This window comes from Pavona decussata, unplaced genomic scaffold, assembly GCF_977016875.1.
Source record: "Pavona decussata unplaced genomic scaffold, jaPavDecu1.1 SCAFFOLD_130, whole genome shotgun sequence".
NCBI lineage: Eukaryota > Metazoa > Cnidaria > Anthozoa > Scleractinia > Agariciidae > Pavona > Pavona decussata.
In genome coordinates, this window is record NW_028145544.1 from 85,257 (window position 1) to 107,010 (window position 21,754).

The following is a 21,754-nucleotide window of genomic DNA, read 5'->3' on the forward strand; positions in this document are numbered from 1 at the left end:
AAGAAAAAAAGTCTCAAACCAGATTGATTAAAAATTCTTGACTCGTTAATCGGCAAAGCAAACCAAATTGCGCGAGAAGCACGTGTTTCAGAAGGTTGCCTTCACTCGTACGTACGTGTCAGAGGTGCGGTTACATAACCAAGAAGAGTCTGGGGTAAAATCTGGGGTGGGATGAAACACGGACAAGAAATGGACTTGAAGTAAACAACAAATAAAACACACCCTGATGTAAGAAAAACGGTGTAACTTGCTTATGTGGAACCTAATTGCGTTACATCCACATTTGAATTTATTATTTCAAGCTTCTGTTTCGTGTTAACCAGGCAGAGTACACAAGAATTGTCAGGTGAGGAAACAAAGTGGCCCCGATTCAGGCGCACTGAGCTTGGGCGTTTTTAGGCGCGTGAGTGCGATCACATAAAATTTTTTAGGCGCAAAATAAAAAATCTAGTCGCATATGCGACCAGCTGGTCGCTAACTTTGAGCCCTGTTTCGATGGGGATTGGAATGGGGGGGGGGGGTACTCTACCCGTTTGTTGCATATTCAGGAGGGGTATTGATGTGATTTTCATTCATCGTTAATGCTGAGGACTGGTGAGACGGAGTTCATGTAACTCTGTTCTCTACAAGTACCACATTGAGCCGATCAATCCAGTCCATGTTTTCTGCACCTAACAATCTCTAACAAAGACGCGTGAGCTGCTGGTAGTTCAGTTCTTACGGGTAGGAGACTTCCATCTACTGTTTCCAACCCCAGTCTTGTGGCCGGAGCGCAACACCTCTCCACTGCTGCACCTGGTGGTAAACCCTGAGGCTGTGGTAGACCGAGGCTGCAGAAGTGGGAGGAAGACATTCGGCTGATTCCGGATGTACAAACGAAGTCCCTGTTGTGATCTTCTTACAGAATCTCGAATATCCTAACGAAACCAGACTTTCGTCAGACCAGCTGTTGTATAGAAAAACAAGGGCTTTCTCTCCAACTGCAATAATATCACTCTTTGTAGCATCTTCATTATTAAAAACCTCATCTTGCTCCTGAAGTTCTGCATCCTTCATAATTTTCTTAAGAGCCAAACCTTTGCCAATCCCATGTATTCCTAGAACTACGTGAACAAAAATAGTATTTGCGCAAGTTTCTGGTCCCAGTCTCTTTCGTCTGTCTCTAAATCTTTCGCGTTGTTGACCTTTGCTTGGCTGAGGAATGAAAAAGAGATCAAGAGCGCTTGTATCAGCGTGATGACAAAGCAAAACGAGAAGGTCTGTGTTATCTCCTACAAGGACATGTTGTGATTGACTTGACAGACTGAACAGCCATTTGGACTATCATCAGGTCTGCGTCTCCTGGGGCGTGGATAATATTGCATCCCGTAAGTTGCAGTTTCTCCCCAAGTAGTTTTATGAGCCGTTGCTTGTTGGCGGTATTACTTAGAAACACGTCCTTCTTCAGGTTCATGACCATGTCGCTATCAAAGTTCACTGATGGGCCAGACACACCGGATCTTCTTTGATCTACGCAGTCTTTTGTGGAAGGCCCCTATTCATATCCATCAAATACTACCGTAGCCTGGCTGTACCTTTGGGTCACATGTTGTACATAGAGCGAGAGAATTTCTGTGTGCGTAGGTAAGGCCCCGTGGCCAAAGAATGCGATGGAGGAAAGCACCGCCATCAAGAACATAGTGAACCTTTCCTGTAGACTTGGTTGTTTGCTCATTTTTCATTCGAGTCCAGATATCGTCAGTCAGGAGGGGCTTATTAGCGTTACGTGATAGGAGCGAGCAATCAAATAATGCTGGTGGATAATTGCACTTCTCAACCTTGAAGAACGATTGGGGATTGTCATACTGTCCTTCAGTTGCTACAAAACTCAATCTCTGAAACAGCAACTGTGGATCCACCTGGATGTTGCCTCCACTTAATCTCACAGCCGTCGTTCACGCAAGGGTATCTACATGGTCATTCCTACGAAATGAGTCGTCATGCGCATTTTTGCCAACCATAGAACTTAACACCTTGTCTCCTACTTCCTTGCACTTATTGACATTGACTTCCTCCTTAGCAAGGACACCTGTTGCAATGCAACGCAGCGCATGATCCTGGGGAAATAGATCTCTCTGGGGAAGGTAATCAACTAAATCAAGGGTGTCATTATAATCGCGCAGCTATCTTGCTTCTGTGGCGTCCCTATGCTGTTCACTAGTTTGACACCTGTAATTAGAAAAGTGAGAATATCAGTCTGATTTTGTACTGATTGTGGTAACATAAATACAAATATAGTACTATAAACAAGGTGAATGCCTATCACCAGTAACGGTCTGCATGGCGTTGTTGCCTTCTGCACAAGCGGGCATTGACATTAACCAAACAAGCCGCTGCGTCCTCGACAATCCTTTACCTCGAGATAAACCACCATTCGTCTTAACGCTGGGCGTTAGAACTTGTTCAATCATCAAATCGGTGGAAAGGCCCGTCCAAAAGCAATCCCTTCTCCGTGCGCAATGAAGTCCATTCTGATAGTTCTTGTAAATGTTTGGGTGAGGGTTTTGAAGCTCATTCATCATTTGTAGGTAGATATAGGCCGATTTAGCCTAAAGTCGGTGACCAGCAGCGGCAAACTAAGGAAGCATGTCATAAACCGAATGGAGGTGCAGAGTCCAATTTCCTTGCATTCCGCTTTTATGAATCTTGGCAGTATTTATACCATCTCTATATATCCAGTCCACAGAAAAGCAGTCCATTGATTCTTCATTGAACTTTGCACATGTTTAAGCTTTTCTGAAATTCTTTGGACCACTTTTGTAGAACAAACTTAATTCCTCTACTGTGAATTTGCCTTCTTCAAGTCATCTTAGCATGGTTCTCGCCACCTTAATATCTTCTTTAACACTTTCGTTTCTGGATTCTGCTTGGACGTCATCAAGTTGTATCTGTGAAGGAATGTTGTTTTGCGGGATACTGCTGCCGATTTGACTAGTTGGCTCTGTGGGGTCAATACAAGACGCCAGGGCGGTACGTGCAGTCTCGGTGAGATCCGCATGCGAGGCGAGCGATAGTTGTTCTTTCATTCTGATCAATATTACGACTTCCAGTTTATTTGGACCTGATGAAATCAAGACGGAATTTCTTATGTATGCATTGGCCAGTTGTCACCTGGATTGGCCGAGGCCAGGCCGAGTGCCTGGCTTATGCTATTAATGTTCCTGCAGCCCTTTTCCGTCAAAGTGACCGTGAGATCTCCATTGTCTATGGACTCGCTGCAAAAGCAGCATTGTAGTTGCGTACGTCTTCATAGAACAAACTCCCTTGGAAGAAATCATAATAATATTTCAATAACTAATTCTGTTTGTGAATTATTAAGCGTTAGTGTACTTACCTGCAGTACAAATTTAAGAAAAAGGCTGAATGTAGTTAAAGAAATCGAATTGCCAAACTGTTTCAACTTGTTGTTTCTTGTTTTGAACATGTTGAAAGAGGTGCATGAAACATGCACAATGACATGTCCTTCACTTTAATTTATTTGTCCCAGTCTTTTATACATTAAGAAGACTTTTTTATAGCAGTCAAGAACAACTATTTGTAAGTTCTTTCTTAGACAATAAATTTTTTTTTGAACAAGACTTTATTGAATAGGTTTAATCTCTCTTCAGTTTGTCGAGAAGTCTTTTTACATCGCCAAATCGGGCGCCTTTCAGTGAAAAAAAGGCTTTAAAACTTAAGCCGTAATTTTGCCCTCTATCTCATAGACATGTTATCGCATGATTCCTCGTAAAATTAAGGATTACTATCACTTGTGTTTTCAGAAGTTGCAGAAATTACCCTCGTCGCTTCTGAAAACACGCGCAATATTAATTGTTATAGATTTTACTCAGCCACATGCGATTACATATACAAATTAACCTAAATATGCATGATAAAAATACTTAAATCAGACTTACCGTTTCTCACAACACGACTGCTATAAACAGAACAAGTAGATATTGCAGAGAAACCATAAACGTCCAGTAATAAAAATAAAAGTTCGTGTGTACAGAATTACAGACAATGCAGCGAAACGAACTAAATACTGCCAAGCGTCCATGTTATACCGTTGGAGTCTAGAACTACTCAAATCGTATGTTTTAATCTAATTATTTTATTTTCATCTATTAAAATCATTTTTGTACATTTATAAACATTTATTGTAGTTCAACATGGCTTAGAACCGCTCAAAACAACTTTATTTTGTTTGTTTCGATTTATTATTACTTTCCGCGATGTGGGTACCCTGTGGTACATGCTCCAAATATTACAATGCTTAATCTAAGCATCTTCCACCACACGAATTTTGGGGAACTTTCAGTATGTTGGTAAGTTGACCACTGTCTATCATTTGGCAGTGACAGAAATTCTGTTGCAATTAGTTTGACTTCGACCATAAAAATTTCATTTAGATGACTTGACAAGTTGGTATATTCGTTTTTGAGCCATTTCAGTCTGAAAATGGGTACGTGCACATGATTGTAGACAGAGCTCTTCACCTCCAATAACAATTCTGAGGAGTTCCCTCTTCCCTGTTTAAATATTATTACAGTGTATATTCCATTTTTTCAAACACAGGATTGCACTCTGGTCAAAATATTAATGCTTTAGCAGTCATGTTATTATTATTATTATTATTATAATGTACTTTTATAGTGTACCGTACCAACATGTACCAAATACAATATCCTTCCACCTGTGAGCATGCAGTTTTAAAAGTGTCAGAAATGGTCAGTTTTCACTCTGGCAATGCTGTGTTCCTTGCAGGTCTTTTAAATCCCTTCTAAAGCTCCCAGGTCTGGTCAAAATCTTTCAGCAGTTGTCATCTTCTCATGTAATCTCTCCCTTGTTGGACATTTTTGTGTCCCAGCTTATAAACAGTGGAGTAAAGAATGCACCAACAGAAGAACAGAGTGATTCTACAACAAGCCCTCCATTAAAAATTGCCCAGGAATTACTAGTGGATGTTGACTTTGAAAATGACTCAGTCATCACCATTGGCAGGTCAGAGTAAAAGCATTTTCTATCCCAATCTCACTTTGTAGTGTGATACTAAAGGTTGAGAAGAATGTGTAAGGGAATAGGAGATTTTCATGATGACACAAGTTTACTACATGTACAATTACCAGAATCCTCTTTGTTTTTCCTTTCTTGTGTAAATTTGGTATTCCCAATGAGGCTCAAATAACAATATCGGTCCACAATATCCCTAATTTGCAACAACAAACTGAAGGATTCTGGTAGTTGTTAGTAGTACATGATGCCATTTTGAAAATGGCCTATTTACATGCTCCTGATACACTGTAATTACAGATGCTAACCCTGTATTAACTAGCTTTGTTCTGCTTTGGTCCTGTATCAGTCAGTCAATCAGTCAGTCATTTATTTATCCATGTAGCATCTCATGTGCTAAAAGTTTCTTCAGAAGTATATAACAAATTACAATTTATAAATAAAGTGCAGCTCAGAGATAAGCAAACCAAAATACATGTGTGAAACGCATATAACACGCTTATTCGTATATACGCATACTAGTATTGACAAAGGCGCATATGGGTATGTACTTATGCGTATGACTCATTAGTATGTTTGAGCTAGCCTATTGTTTTTTCTATTGGGGAAAGGTCATTGTTAATTTCATTGCCCTTTGCAATTGCAGAGAACAAGAGTGGTCAAGCTGCATGCCTGTCGATCTTCTTGTGTTTATTCGGGCTCTTTGTTTGTTTATTGCTCTCAAGCATTGTCAAGTGTATGAGTATCAAGTATTGCCTAAATCTCCTCATTAAATGAAAAATGTTGCCTAAATGATAAGCCTCATCTTTAGAGGAAACCACTTGATATTTTTATTGTCATTTCTAAAGCACTCGATTTCTTGAGCTGCTCTTGTCGCAACTATTTCCAGTAACCTTTTTGTAACTCAGTTTATGCTCGCGGCAGCATAGTTTTATAAATGTTTGCTTGCCAAGAAATAACGCATAATGTTCGTCGCATCACACTTGGACAAAGCATAAATGTATTTAAAAAGAGAGCATTTGAATCAGCGAATTGTTCCAAACAGAACCAAAGATATAATATTTACAGTAGTTGTCATGACTCTACAGAAGACATAATGGCTTGATGCCAGCATGTGCTAAAAACCAATGTAATGTGATTAGTGCATCATAGAAATTTTGAAGAAAAATCTTGGCTTTGAAGAGAGAGCATTTTACCGTTTGAATCAGAGAATTGTACCTAACAGAACCGAAGATATCATTTTTTCAGCACTTGCTGTGAGGCTACAGACAACAATAAACATTCCACAATTCACTCAGCCCTGCATGTGCTAAAAAACCCAAAACTTTTCTTGCAGAATAATCGAATAAAATAATGTGATCTGCATCACAGAAATTTTGAAGGAAAATCGTGTCTATGAAGGGAGAGCATTTTACCGTTTGAATTGGCAAATTGTGCCAAACAGAACAGAAGATACCATTTTTTCAGCACTTGCTGTGATGCTACAAAGACAATAATTATATTATTAATATTGCACAATGGGCTCATGCCGGTGCATGCTAAAATAACCCAAACTTTTCCTTGCAGAAAAATCAAAGAAATGTGATCGGCACATCACAGAAAGTTTGAAGAAAAATCAGCTTGTCTATGAAGAGAGAGCATTTTACCATTTGAATCAGTGAATTGGGCCTAACAGAACCGGGGATGTAGTTTTTTCAGTATTTGTCGTGGCGCTACAGAAGTACAATACACATTTCACAATTCACTCACTCCAGCATGTGCTAAAAAAATGTTTTCATGTCATTCAAGTTTGTCAGCAAAGCAAGGTTCTAAATATGTTCAATTGTAGTCGTAATTTTTTTTTTTTCATACTATGTGATTTTTGTGCTTGTGGGCTGTCGCTTTTACTTTACCATTTCTTTTGTTGTGCAACACATTGCCACATAATCGAACAGAAAGCAAAGGGCGGGTATGGCAATGAATAACAAAGGCAGGACATATGCGTATGTGCTCGTATTTATATGTATACACCTATTACTTGCATAGGTATGTGTATGCGAAGTTCGCTTATCTTTGAGCTGCACTGTACAAATAGTGACTATTATAAGACGTAAGATTACTGCTGTAGATTCTAAGAATATGCTGGTACTTCAGTGGATGATGAGAAGTGTATTCCCCGTGTTTGAAGGAAATATCCTTCTGAGAAGAAAAAATCACAAGTTGAGAACTTTTCTGACACTGGACAAATATTTTGGAATCTATGTTAAAATCTTGATATGCAATCATAATAAACCTTTATTTTCTGGGGTGAGCAAAGAATGCGAGTTTTGGAGTTGCGAGTTCCAACATAGGGAAAATGGGTTGGTACAGGTAGGCTAGCGAATTCAACTTGTTTGCCATCCTATGTTTTTGGTCGTTTGGGGGAATTTCTTAAATGACTCAATTTTGAGCCTTCATCACCATCACAAAATAACACAGGCATTGGAGGGTATTCCCATAAATAAACATGACCGGAATGCTTGTCTGAAGTTTTAAAAAGAACCCCTAAACCAGCCTGATTATGAATATATGAAACATATATTTTGAACAGTGAATGAAAGATTTTGGGTGCAACTTGGCAGGTATTAAAACTGAACTCAATGAAAGATAAAATTACCCTCCCAGGATCACTGGGTTTTTTTTTTCTGAAATGTCCGGTTTTATGTCTTTGGGATCCCTAACTCTTATAACATTGTCTTGACCAGAAATTTTCATTTTCTAGGTTTGGCAACTCGCAACTGCAACTTGCAACTTCACAACTCGCAAATTACCCAGTGCCTATTTTCTCAAAGTGATTATCTTCATCAAAATAATTATTGTGATAATGTACATTACAGGAGATTCAATATTTTATTTTCCCAGGGTACTTCTTGAAGAGTATTGCAGTGTGCGTCAAACTCTCAGCGAAAACAAAAGTGAAATTAGCAGGTTAAATGAGAAAGTAATAGATCTGGTACAGGCTTTGGAGAAAAGGTTAGTTGTTTTATTTCAAGTGCTAAATTTATATCTGTGGTGTTATAACAGTCTCAAAGTATTGTGAATTGAAAGTGAGCTATTGATGAGTATATGTTTTAAATAAGGGTTGATAATCAACTACCAAAGTGTGGTGTGAACTACCCACTGACCTTTTTCGCTGGAAACAAGTTCATCTGGAAGCTTCTACGTGTATTACATTTCATTTTTTTGTTACATTAGAATGCCATACTTTTTAAAAAATTCTTGTTCAGATTGGAAGAATTTTGTCATAACCAGTCATGAAATGTTCTAGAAGAAAGAAGTTGTTGGACACAAACCAGAGCTAAGTCAGGACCAAAAAGATGGAAAAAAAAGTAAATTTTGTGATGAGGAAGATAAAATGCTTGCTTGTGCTCCCTAGGTACCCCACAGAATTAGAAAAGGCCATCGAGAGACATTTAGGCTCCCTTAAGGCTGCTGAAGGTACAACTGAAGGAGATACAAGTCACCCGTCCTCCATATGGACCATGGAGCTGGTCTCTGTAGCACTCACAGGAGTCAAGTCACAGGTAACATAGCTTGAACCAACTGGCTTTCATTTACTCTTCAATCCATGCTGTAATTAACTTGCAGCCATATTATTTAATATACATTTTGCTTTAGGAGGTAAAGGCCTACACGTCCAACAGAATGCAGATTCAATGTTCATGTCTGACCTAAATAGTGTTACAGATTATAGTGATGCTGAGGGATATTAAAATTTTGTTCCACAGCTCTCACATTTTTCCACAAGCTTTGCTCTCGGAATGATAGACTAAGTGTAATTATTGGAACAGATACAGTGCAGCTCAGAAATAAGCGAACCAAAATGTGCGCGTAAGACGCGTATAATACGCGTATGCGTATATACCCATACGCGTATTGACATATACGCATACGCGTATATTACTTATACACGTATGTCTCATTAGTATGTATGAGCTAGCCTATTGTTTCTTCTATTGTGGAAAGGTCATTGTTGATTTCAATGGGCAAAAAAAAAAAAACACTGAAAAATGGTGGTCAAGCTGCATGTTCGTCGATCGTCTTGTGCTTATTCCGGCTGTTTGTTGTTGAACGCTGTCGATCGAGCGTAATTTAAATCAAGTGTATGAGTATCAATTTTTTCCCAAATTCCTCATTAAATAAAAAATGTTGCCAGAACGACAAGCCTCAGGGAACCACTTGATATTTTAATTGTCTTTTCTAAAGCACTCCATTTCTTGAGCTGCAATTCAGCTTACGCTCGCGACGGCATTCACTTGCCAAAAATTATGCATAATGTTTGGCGCGTAATGTTTACAAATTTGTGATCGGCGCATCATAGAAACTTTGAAGAAAACTCTTGGCTTTGAAGAAAGAGCACTTTACCGTTTGAATCAGCTCATTCTGCTAAAGAGAACCAGAGATATCGTTTTTTCAGTCCTTGCTGTGACGCTACAAAGACAAATAACATTTCACAATGGACTAACGCCAGCGTGTGCTGAACCAAAACTTTTCCATGCAGAAAAATTAAATAAATGTGATCGGCGCATCAAAGGAAGTTTCAAGACAAATATTGCCAATGAAGGGAGAGCATTTTACCGTTTGAATCAGCGAATTCTGCCAAAGAGACCCAGAGATATCGGTTTTTTTTTTTTTTTTTCAGTCCTTGCTGTGATGCTACAAAGACAATAACATTTCATAACGACTCACGCGCCGAAGCATGCTGAAAAACCAAGCTTTTCATTGCAGAAGAACAAAGAAATGTGATCGGCGCATCACAAAAACTTTGAAGGAAAATCTTGTCTATGAATAGAGAGCATTTTACCGTTTAAATCAGCGAATTCTACCAAAGAGAACCGGAGATATCCTTTTTTGATAATATAATGCAAATTCATCCTGCCGCACCGACCACCGCTAACGAAAATGTAAACAAAACGAAAGATACAACACGCAACACGCGAATCAGTTTGGCCATAGTATAGATTTTGACCGAGCCACCATTGTCGACAAAGCGCGTGATTACCACAAGAGATTTTTTCTTGAGGCCTGGCATTCTCTGCGAGAGCGAAATGCGGGCAATGAACATATTGATGTTCCTGGAATTTATAGGTCACTCACGTGATCTGTTCTCTCGCGCGGTGATCGTTCGTTACGCGTTGTGATTGTAGCATGCGCATACTGTGAACCGTTAGATAAGCGTTTGCTTATTTGTCATTTTTTAAACCGACGAAGGCCGAAGATTTTTGGCCGAAACGTCTTGATAAAGTTTTTATAAACGTTTGATTTTTAACGTTTTACAAGTCAGTGTCATACACATTTTAGATTACATTATGTCCATTCCTGACTGGAATTTCAGTATATTTCACGAAAGATACATGTTACGATATTTATGATCATGCTTGTTTAGACTGTTTAGCGCTGTTCCCACAAGTAGTGTAGACGAGCGAGCTAAAAATTATTTTCTTACCGAATACATTTTAGTAAAAGAAAAATTAATTGCCTGGTTGTCGAATCATCGCTTGTAAAGCGATAACTTTCAAAATACGACAGCTGCCGTTCTTGACGTTCGAGCTTGTTCTGCCAGTAGCGACAAAGCGAACGCGAAGTTTGTTGTTAATGCTCGTCCAGCAAGTAATATTAATTCGATAAACTATTTTCCTTTTCTCGAAGAATCAAATTGACAAAAAAAGTGCATGTCGGTAATAAGGCAGATAAGGTTTTTTATCGTTGAGTTTCCGAAGCGACTAGCTTCAAAATACGACACCTTGTATTCGAGTTTGTCAAAGCGAGGTTCTAAATGCGTTCTAGTATAGTCCTATCGATCGTCATCATTCGAATTTCGTGCTGAGCTGTTGCTTTTACTTTTCCGTTTCTTTTGTTGTGCAAGACAATGCCACATAAAGCAAAGGTATGGCAATGAATAACAAAGGCAGGACATACGCGTATGACAACATACGCATACGTGTATTGCGTATGGAACGCGTATGCGATGTTTGCTTATTTCTGAGCTGCACTGTATGTGTGGACAAACATTATGTGCATATGCTTACATTAAGGTTGTTTTTATTTATTTTCAAACCATTTTTTCATCAGGTTATCCCAGACTCCAGTACAACACTGGTTTTGAGTCTTCATCATCCCCAATCTCATGTGCGAGAAATTGCTATAAAACATCTAGGAGATCTTCTCAGAGGGAAGGAGGTATTTTATACTTAGTAGTACTCTTGGATCTCTTTATAGATTACAGAATTTGAATCTTATGTAACTGAAAAAATTATGTAAAAAGGAATTAAATTACTTTTTGATGTTTTGAAGCTGGATAGCCACTGTGCAAGACACATACAATACATAATGAATAAAAAATATTGCATTTATTTCCTTTGGGTCAGGGTCTGTCAGAAGATAAAGAATTTGTCAGTGAGTCACTGCTGTCACGGCTTCAAGATGATGATCCTGTTATTGTGTCTTGTGTTCTGAAGCTAGGACAGGTGTGCATATTAACTGGTGTAATAAGTGGAATGATGCTCTCAAAATTAATCTCTTCTTTATTGCTTCTTAATGTCTTCGAAAATGTGCACTGTTGTAGGTCCTTTATGTTCTTCTTCATTATCAAGTGTGACCATCCATATCAGAACCTTCCCATGATACTATTATTTAATAATGTGGTACACAGTAGTTACAAAAATTTCTGGGCCCAGTTGTTAACAAACCCAAGGTTAGTGTGAAGTTTGATTTCATTGATTTAATTATTAACCAATAAAGGTTATTCCAAAAGATTTTTAATCTTTGACTTTTCTTTTACTTGAGCTTCAAATTAGCTTTGAGAAACATTTTCACCAAACAAGGTGAAAACCTTGGTTAAAGTTCACCTAACCCCAAATTGTTTTCGCTTAAATAAATCTTTGCACCTGTTTGAAACATATTGCGCCATTTGGCGTCTTTTTCAACCAAATCTTGACTTTTTAAAGGCTGTAAAAGTTACGAAATCTAGCCATCATCTGTCCCATGACCAAGCTAGTAAGGGGCATGGGTCTATTCCTTACTTGATGTCACAAACTGATTTGCATTGTATTAAGTCATGCAAAGCAGTTTGTGACGTCATGTAAGGAATAGACCCATGCCCCTTACTAGCTCGGTCATGGGACAGATGATGGCTAGATTTCATAACTTTTACCGCCTATAAAAAGTAAAGATTTGGTTCAAAAAGGCGCAAAAAGGCTCAGTGCCTTGCAAACAAGTGCAAAGATGTATTTAAGCTAAAAAAAATTTGCCGGTTAGGTTGCACTTTAACTTTTAATCATGGATTCATGTTAATCGGCTTTTGAACGAGTGGGCCCTGGCCTGTGGAGGTGGAGTCTGACCACTGAATATGTGAAAACTATTTAGCAGTACAGTTGTGCAATGCACTGGTTTTTTTTTTGTCTGTTTCCCTACGTCCCTTATTCCACCTGCCAAGATTAGCCCTCTGTGACATCTACCTTATTTTGTGTCAATAAATATTCAATATTGTTGTGGTTATTTGTATCAAAATGTAAATTTGATCAAGCAACTAAAATAATATTTTAAATACAAGTAAAGTTATTTGATGTTTCATTGATGTTTGTGTGTCATTTTCAGGTTCTTGCTGATAATCTTCCTGGACAACAGTTTGTAGAAGAGATGTTGAAACTGCTAAATAAGAAATCATCTGAGTGGTATGTAAATTTAAGATTTTATGTTTTGCATATTATACCATGTGGAACTGGACTGCAAGGTCATCAAGTCAGATGAACGTTTTTTTTGTTTTTTGTTTGGCTTGCAACTCTACAAACAAATAAATATATAGTCAAGAGTGTTTTTCGATTAATTTGCATAATTTGCTTTCATAATTTGCTTAGCAAAACTTGTGGCATTTTCTCATCCAGTGAGAATTCAAACCATAACCAACCTTTCACATGTGTTTTTCTATGCTCGCTATCGGTTAGAAGAACTGGAGGCTCTAGTTCTGATTGGTTCATTGTGCTGTTTATTTCTGTTCTTATTGGTTAGAGTGATTATTTTTGGGTTTGATTTTACAGCACTCACATGAAAACAACCTTAAATGATTGATTGATTGATTGACTGACTGACTGACTGACTGACTGACTGACTGAATGAATGAATGAATGAATGAATGATTGGTCGATCGATCGATTGATTAATTGATTGATTGGTTGATTGAAAAATTGATTGATTGAATGAATGAATCATGTCGTATAGTACATTTATGTAGTGCATTTATTACTGTTTGTTTTATTTTTAATTAATTTTGTATATATTATTTTACAATTTTCTATGGCATTCACTGCAACACAGAGTTACTCGACAAACAAATTAAAATAGTAGGCAAAGTAGGCTAACGTTCTATGTGATCCACTCCAAGGATTCCTTGGAATTCATTATGAAAATGTTACCTTTTGTATCCAATCACCCTGCAGGGATGAGGTACGTGGTGAAGCTTTGCTGTTGTTGGTTGGTGAATGGGTTGGCTCTGCTGATCCTTCAGCTGTTGACAGGATTGTGTTTGGCCTGTTACCACATTGTGTCCTACATCGTCAATCATCCGCAGTTGCTGTTCCCTTGTCAATAACCATCAGCACATCTGTACTGGCTACTAATCATCCTTTGTTGGCTGGAATGAAGGCCTTTGTCAAAAAGAAAGGTAGTTTATTTTAACACTTTTCCCAGTCAGAAAAGGCTGTGATTTGATTTTGCAAAATACTGAATCATCACCAGCACAAGGGTAAAGAATTATGTTACAATTAGTTTTGATTGTTTCATTTGAGATTCTATGCACTGTCTGTGAAGCATAGTAAACGGGAAAGTACTTATCAATTTTTTTTTTCAATAAGTCCAGGACACTTCAGGATATTATCCACAGTCCACACTGTGCACAGAATAACAAACAGCATCACAGAAAGTGCTGTTCAGAAATATTCATTTGAATGGCCTCAGTTTAAGATATCATACACAGACTTAAAAAGTAAGAGCCACTTTTTTTATGGCCTACATTATAATAAACAGCTCCTTGTGAAAGTACTGGCCAGTGGCTGTCATCAGGAATGTACCTCTTTAGGATTTAATTATCGACACAAAATAATGTACATGAACATGTAAGTGAGGAGCAAGTGACATTAATACTGGTTAAACTTGGATGAAATCCCAAGAACTGTGCAGGTCTCTCCTTTAATCTTCATATTTTCATTTTTAAACTGCCTTTTTTTTCAAGAGTGGAAGAGCTGTGAAAACAGCTGTGATGCTGATAAACTGACTTTAGCCGACAGCTTGTTAATCAATTGGCTTGGAGAAAATCTGATGAAGATGAAAGATCATCAACTTGCTGAAATGGTGAGTTTTGTTATGTACCTACATTGCTGTCTTCCCTTCCCTTCTGCTGTTTATTGGTAACATAACCAGTTTTTAGAATGATATTAGAGTACACATATGCTCATTTAGTAGTGATATTATATTAACCACTCGTAACCCAAGCCAAGCTTAAAAGTAACATTATGTGGGATTTCAGTGTACCTCAGTAACCATTTTATTTCTACTCAAAAAGAAGGTTTAACGTATGTTATTATTTAATAAGTATAAGTTAACTTATAAGTAATTTCAGTAAAGGTTTTCTTTTTGTTTGAGCTCAGAACCAATAGAAAATTACATGCCATTCTATGCCATCTTTTTAAGCATATTCATCTTCTTGAGCAGGTGCAGAGCATGATAAGTCATGCCAAGAGTCTCCCAGATGATGATCTTTTTCATCTGCTTCTGAGGTGTTTGCTTGGCAGTGCAGTTTCTATGGCAGCAGGCCATTGTAAGATGATGTTATGCCAGACTGTTACAGAGTTCATCATACCTGACCTGTGGAAGGTTACAAAACTGCTGGGAAATTATGACGTACCTGAGGTAGGTTGTGTTGTTTGTAACAGTTAATACACCCTGTACTTCTGATGCAAACTGGTAACCTTTCATTTGATAGGTCACACTTTAGGATTTCATCCACAGACTGAAATGTTTGAGCTGCCTTGTACAGCATTAATAAACAGCTGCACCAAAGGAAAACTGTGCTCAGTAGGTTTGAGTTAATGAATGGTCACAGTTCAGGATTTCTTTTTCAGACACAGAAATGGCAGAGCCACCTTAAACAGTGAAAAAAAAAAAACAGGACCATGGTCAAGAAATTACTGCGCAGTAACTTTCATTTGGATGATCACATTTAAGGGTTCATTCACAGGCTCAACTGTTTACAACCACCATATACAGCATAATATATATTCAGAAAGCATGCTCAGTAGCTTTCATGTTCTATGAATGGTCATACTTTGTGGGTTTTTTTACTGAATGATGCAAAAAAGATAAGGGCCAACTTTTTACAGTACAGTAAACAGTAACTTTAAGCACTGTTCACAACCTTTATTCTAATTGTAGCACTTTTGGAGTTAACTCAGACTTGATTTTAAGAAACTGGCAACAGGTAGAAGCAATAAATTATCAATAGAAGACAAACCTGTGGTTCAGGGCAAATCTTGAAAGATAGCAATCAGTTTTTTTGTCTACCTTCCCATTTTAATTTACAAACAAAGTTAGTAAAAATACACTTGAAGAAGTTTTATTATATTGTATTGCATATTTTTTTTAGAGTGAAATCCTCCAACATGAGCAAAGTGGAAAGGTTCCACTTCCTCTTCTGACAAGCTTGGTTAAGTTGCTTGGTAAACACAGTACCAAAAGGTTGAATCATGCTAAAGGTTCCATCACACTCTGGCTGTGTGTTATTCTGTTAAAGAATATACCAGCTGAACCAGATGCTGCCAATGGTAAGAATTTTCTTTCCACATTTCTTGTGTGCTAGGGAACTGAATAGGTGCCATTTATCCTGATAAATTGTTTTATGCACAGTTATTTAAGGGAACAAAGACCTTTGAGGTGACCCAACTGGACAAAATGTATCTTTGCATTAGCTGATTTTAAATTGTCTTCATTAGGACACTGGTGGTTTTCTAAAGGTGGTAGCTGTCCAGAGGGCATGTACACCAAGGTAAAAAAATGATTGTGTGTATTTTTCAGTTCCAAAATTGTAGTGTAAAATTCAGGGCTAACATTAGTTCTGGCATGGATCAGACTCATCTGGGTCTCCTTAAATCAAGCAGAAAACTTACCCTCTGTTAACTATTAAAATTAACACCATCAATAATTCAATTTTTTATTTCAGCTTCTGGTGTCCCTGTTTGAGGTGGTAGCATTTGGGAGTGGCACGTCAGCATCTCATCAAGGACAGTTTAAGGGGTTACTCCAAGGTCTATTTGAGGTATAGCCAAAAATTCACTAGCATTTATCTCTCCACATCTGCAATACATGCTCTGGTCTAAAACCTATTGTAGCATCACTTGGTCAAATCCACTGTCTACTGAGACATACCTGTATTTTATTGACAAAGGTAGAAAACATTGAGACAACTTTACCCAGATAACAAGATCAATAACAATCTCAAAGCACATATAGTCTGGATTTGTAGAAGAATTTAGTCATCTCCACAGTCAACTTACAGACAGCACAATCCTGGAAAATTTTATAACAATATTTTTGGTTGCTTTCTAGTGCCATCTTGCAGACAAGCTTGTATTGTTAAAATTCCTGGGCCATCTGTGGTGTAAACCTCTCCACGGGGGAGGAGAAAGTGTATCAGCTCTGTTACAAGTTCAATGTTTACATATTGCTAATGCCTGTCTTAGTTCTATGTCTGGAAAACTTGTAAAGGAACTGTCTAAACCAGCATGTACAGGTGGGTGAATATTCTAGCCAGCTTTTACATTTAAAAGCTTGGATATCAACATGTATATTCTCCACACTTTTCTCCATGTATTTCTTATGCTACTAGTTGGGAGAATTTGTTTAAAATTCTTAGCTAGACATTTCATCCTCAGTGAACATTCCCTTTCCTCAACCTGTATGTTTGAGCAAACAGTGATTTTGAAAGGAGCAATTACACTCTACCACTGGGATTAAAGGATGAAACAAAAATGTAATGTCACAAGGTTTTTCAAGTTTCAAACAACGTGGTCAGAGAGTAATTATGTCAGTGCTCAAACATTAAGGAAATTTGTATAAAACTATACCGTTGTTGTTAGGTAACCATTAGTAGAGATGTCTTTTGCCTGCCTCCTTTGTTGATAATTATAATTATACTAACAGAAGTTCTTTCATGGGTTAGTACTTTCTTTCACCAGAAAGGATGCTACACACTGTTTAACAAATTGACAACACTTTTCGATAATCTATACTCGTACAGACCATAAAACATTGTCATGTAATATATCAAACACAAGGAAGAGTGTTTCCTCCGATTTCCAAATACCGAGAAGTAGGTTGGAAAAACGAGGCGTAGCCAAGTTTTTTTTAACCAACTTCGAGGTGTTTGGAAATAGGAGGAAACACTCTTTCGAGTGTTTGATATAGCTTCTCAAACTATTGATAATTCTTGGAGAAATTCGAAGCAAAAGTTCACAAAATTTTATGATAATTAAGATCACATTTCCAAACCTCCTTCACGGTAGTGATTTGCTTTGTTTTGGCTTGATGAATTGTTAATGAGTTTGACAAAAAATGTTCAAAACTCAAGCGGAACTACAAACCAAAGTCAAGTGATTTCGCTGCCAAGTATTGAACATTTTATGGTCTGTAAGAGTTCAGACCATAGACTGCTGTCAATTTTGTCTTTTTCAATAACATGGAAAAAGTACAAGTAGCATTTTACAATAACTGTCCAAATTCCTGCGCGCTGATTGGCTCGTAGCTATTGTCTATAAGAGTACAGACAATAAAAATGACGTCAGATGTAACGCGCGCGCTTTCTCAACGAAAAAAAAAAGCCAATTTCGCTCGTACTTTTTCCATGTTATTGTAAAAAACAAATCGACGGCAGTTTTCTATGGTCTATACTCTTATAGACCATAAAATGACGCCATAAAATGTCCAAAACTTGGCAGTGAAACCACTCGCCTGCGGCTCGTGGTTCCACTTGAGTTTTGAACATTTTTCGACGTCATTTTATGGTCTATAAGAGTATAGACCATAGAAAACTGCCGTCGATTTGTTAATTAGCTTTATTTCCCATTGAGATAGCTGGCGTATTACTTCTGATGTTGTTTTTATTGTTTGTACTCTTATAGACAATAGCTATGAGCCAATCAACATGTAGGAATTTTGACAGTTATTGTAAAAAGACAGATGGATCATGATTATACTTTGATCATGTTTCTTTTCAACAATCTTTCCCTAGTAGCTGTAAGCATACATTGTGGCATTGTGTTCTCAAAGTTTGATTTTGAGTTATTTCTTAATTTGCAGTTGTTCCTTCCCTACTCGTACCATTGTGCAGCCCTATCTCTGCAGTGAGGAAGTCGGCCATGGGCTGTATTAGGAACCTAAAGGCTCAGTTGTCATCTGGCCAAGCTAGTGCAGTCACTGCACTGATTGGTATCTTGGCTGATAATGCCGAAGAGTTGACTGCTGATCCTGAACAGTTACCTGTGACTCTTGGTGAATATTTTGCACCTTTAATGTCACATGGAAAACCATCTTCTGTGGAAATGAAAAGAGTTCAGAACACACTGAATTACATGCTGCAACATGTAGTACCCAATGAAACACCATCATACATCAGAAGAATCATACTTTCATCTCTTAGAAAAGTTGTCACAAAGGTATGGATTTAAAATGTTTTTATTTTCACTGTGGATATGCTGGACTGTTTTACTTGGTGGGGTTGTGTTGTTATCATAATTATTCTGACCAGACTTTTTAAAGTACTGAACTTAGGATTTCTTTGCGGTGTATGGAAGCCTGAATAGCTTCCTTTTACAGTGCAACAAACTCAACCGGGGCCACCCACCATTGATCAGCCAATCACAGTGTGTGTGTCATGTTTACAACAAAGGAGTCTGGCTTTGGTAGTTTGTAAACCAATTAAAAACGAGAACAGTTCTTTAAATTTCAAAGTGTCGGCTTTTTCTGTGGCCACGGTTGAGTTCGTTGCACTGTAAAGAGAAAGCATTAAACTGTCCTTGTCTTTAAAAATCTTATGAAAAAACATACGTTCGGATCGAAGGGCAACATTTCAGCCACCTTTGCACTGATGTGGGGTAAAAGGAAATTTTAAGCATGCAGCCAGCAAGTTTTTTGACCAGCAGTTGTAAGTATGAGTCAGGTTCAGTATCAATAGTCTTGTTACAGTATGGTGTGTGTGATGTGAAGTTCTCGTATCATGGTGTATTTCTATGGTGGTTTGTGGGTTTCTATTGTATAGGCAATATTATTCTAGTCAGTGTGAGGGTGCCTGGGAATCTGGAGCTCATAGTTTGGTTATGAGGATTTGCTTGCAATGGAGTAGTCACCCAGATATTCCAGGCATTCATCTGCCAGTTATGTGAGACAGTTGGTTAACAACACACAGGCTGGCTTGTGGATCCTTCTCATTTTAAAAATAAGTTTCATTCTCCATATTTGCATGCAGAACGCGACACAGAAGCTTTTACCTGTGATGGTGCAGCTCTTAGATAAATGTGAAGATGGTGCGTCAGTATTACATGAAGATGACAGTATTTTGCTTCATTTGATAATTCAAAAATACACTCCAGAAACTGCTGACCTCCTGGAGGCAGAGTCCTCAGGCTGGAAGGCATTTCTGAGAGTGTTGTTGCTGAGAACAAGTATCAGTGTTGGAGACCCACCACCTGTAATATCTGTGCTTAATCAGGTAAGGATGCTGTACATGCAGAAAAACAAAAGGTTTATACATTGAAGAAACCCTTTTTCAGCAGATTGTATCTACCTAGCTTATTATATTATGCTTCTGTTTATTCTGAAGAATAATTGTCACAGCACAATAGAGTAAAACTAGAGATCACCTTCACATGTTATTTACATTTTCTAGGATTACCCTTTAGAGACTGATACAATCAGCAATCATGCCAAAGTAAGACTATTACTATAGAGACTGATACAATTGGCAATCATGCCAAGTTAGACCATTACTAAGCCTCTGCTTAAAGTTGTCATTTACTTCCTTGATGGTCTTGCACTAATTTTATATTTTTAGATTTCAAATAGATTTTTCCAAGCCATCCCAACAGTAGAGTTACAGCAGCATTTGTTCAAGATTCTTGTGGACACCCTGCTTGAGACAAGAGATGTTGCTGTTGGAAATGCAGTCAAGAGCACTATGTTGAAAGTGAGTATTGACCATGCAACTTATTAACAATCATGATTTGTTATTTGTTTCATTTTTTTTTTTTAAATTCAGGGCTGGGGGGCAATTAGTTGCACACTGTGAAGTTAGTATTAAATTTTGACCAGTAATACCAAAGGTTGCCCTATTGCTTTTGCATATAATAAATTAATGTGCCAAGGCTACACCCCCAAAGGTACCTGTGGGTCAAATTGTTTTTGTTGTTGTTGTTGACCCTCCTTCTCCACCCCCATCAAAAAATTAAAATACTTGTTGGGATGTTGCTTTTGCCAGAGCTCATAAAAAGGAAACAGCCTTCACTGTAGAATTAATATTTACTGATCTTATAGTGATGGAATGTTATGTTTTTCTCTCCAGCTTTGTTTAACAGCAGAGCTGGTTACTGAGGAACTGTTGAAGTTAGATCCAAAAAGAGAAAGCAAACCAAAGAAAAAGAAATTGAAAAGGTGAGTAAACTGTGATTTTTAACATCACCTGACTGGTTCTTTGAAATGATGAAACTGTTGCCTGTTTTCCAAAGAACACAGGAAGAGCATAAAGAAGAAAATGATGAAGACAGTCATCATCTGCAAAGAGTGACGGCCATTCTGGAGCTGCTACAGTACAAGATCAACATTGAAGAACCACACAGGCTTCTACCAACTTTATTTGCCACTCTGACAAGGTACATCCTACATTCACAGTCCTAAAACACCCAAGAATACCACTTACTAACAAAGTTGTTTAAATTAAGGTGTAATTTTGAACTTTTGCTTAACTTTGTTTTTGTAACTAACTTTTAGTTGTGTTGAGCTGGATCACAGTCAAGCAGCATCTGAGTACATCATGCAGCTTGTATTTTCCTTGATCAACAATATCTGCCACAAACTTTCTTTAGACAGCAGTTCTGCTCTTGCAGGTGGGTTTTATTCATCAAAATGTTTTCTTGTTTCTTGTAGAAAATAACCCACAGCATATGGGTAGCTTTCCAATCAGGTTGTGTGGCTGTAAACGACACATTGTTTCTCTGAGACTTTTCAAAATGGTAACCCTGTGACTGAGAAGCATCACTCTCCAAGCAATGACTTAATGCTAGGGATCCTGTGATGGGCTTATCACCTCATGCTGATGAGCTAGCATCCCATCCACGGGGCAGTAGTTACAGCTGTACCTATCATGGTGCACATCCTGTGATAGGCTAGTGGCCTTTCCAAGGGGGAGTAATACTCATGGTCACTTCTTGCTGGGTATCCTGTGATAGACAAGCAACCCATCCAGGGGAGAGTAGCAATACTCATTGTCACTTCAGGCTGGGTGGGGGTAGTGATACTTATTGTCGCTTCATGCTGGGTATCCTGTGATGGTTTAGGATCCCATCCAGGTGGGGTTGGGGGTGGGTGGGGGAGTAGTAATACTCCTAGTCATGCCATGCTGGGTATTCTAGGCAGACTACATGTAGCATCCCATTTCATGCTGGGTATT

At 38.0% G+C, this 21,754-nt stretch overlaps 1 protein-coding gene across 1 annotated transcript in view; it reads left to right on the plus strand.

Annotated features, from left to right (window-relative positions):
• LOC146468439 (HEAT repeat-containing protein 1-like) overlaps positions 1 to 21,754 on the plus strand; it is a 39,809-nt gene that overhangs the window by 5,354 nt on the left and 12,701 nt on the right. Inside the window, exons 3-21 of the mRNA XM_085124249.1 lie at positions 4,786 to 5,022; positions 7,912 to 8,022; positions 8,426 to 8,573; positions 11,122 to 11,229; positions 11,418 to 11,516; positions 12,646 to 12,722; positions 13,485 to 13,708; positions 14,276 to 14,394; positions 14,755 to 14,952; positions 15,686 to 15,863; positions 16,032 to 16,084; positions 16,259 to 16,354; positions 16,645 to 16,828; positions 18,394 to 18,749; positions 19,559 to 19,801; positions 20,144 to 20,275; positions 20,651 to 20,739; positions 20,814 to 20,957; positions 21,076 to 21,191. Of these exons, the coding sequence (XP_084980375.1) occupies positions 4,786 to 5,022; positions 7,912 to 8,022; positions 8,426 to 8,573; positions 11,122 to 11,229; positions 11,418 to 11,516; positions 12,646 to 12,722; positions 13,485 to 13,708; positions 14,276 to 14,394; positions 14,755 to 14,952; positions 15,686 to 15,863; positions 16,032 to 16,084; positions 16,259 to 16,354; positions 16,645 to 16,828; positions 18,394 to 18,749; positions 19,559 to 19,801; positions 20,144 to 20,275; positions 20,651 to 20,739; positions 20,814 to 20,957; positions 21,076 to 21,191 (2,912 nt within the window). The remainder of the gene's footprint in view (positions 1 to 4,785; positions 5,023 to 7,911; positions 8,023 to 8,425; positions 8,574 to 11,121; positions 11,230 to 11,417; positions 11,517 to 12,645; positions 12,723 to 13,484; positions 13,709 to 14,275; positions 14,395 to 14,754; positions 14,953 to 15,685; positions 15,864 to 16,031; positions 16,085 to 16,258; positions 16,355 to 16,644; positions 16,829 to 18,393; positions 18,750 to 19,558; positions 19,802 to 20,143; positions 20,276 to 20,650; positions 20,740 to 20,813; positions 20,958 to 21,075; positions 21,192 to 21,754) is intronic.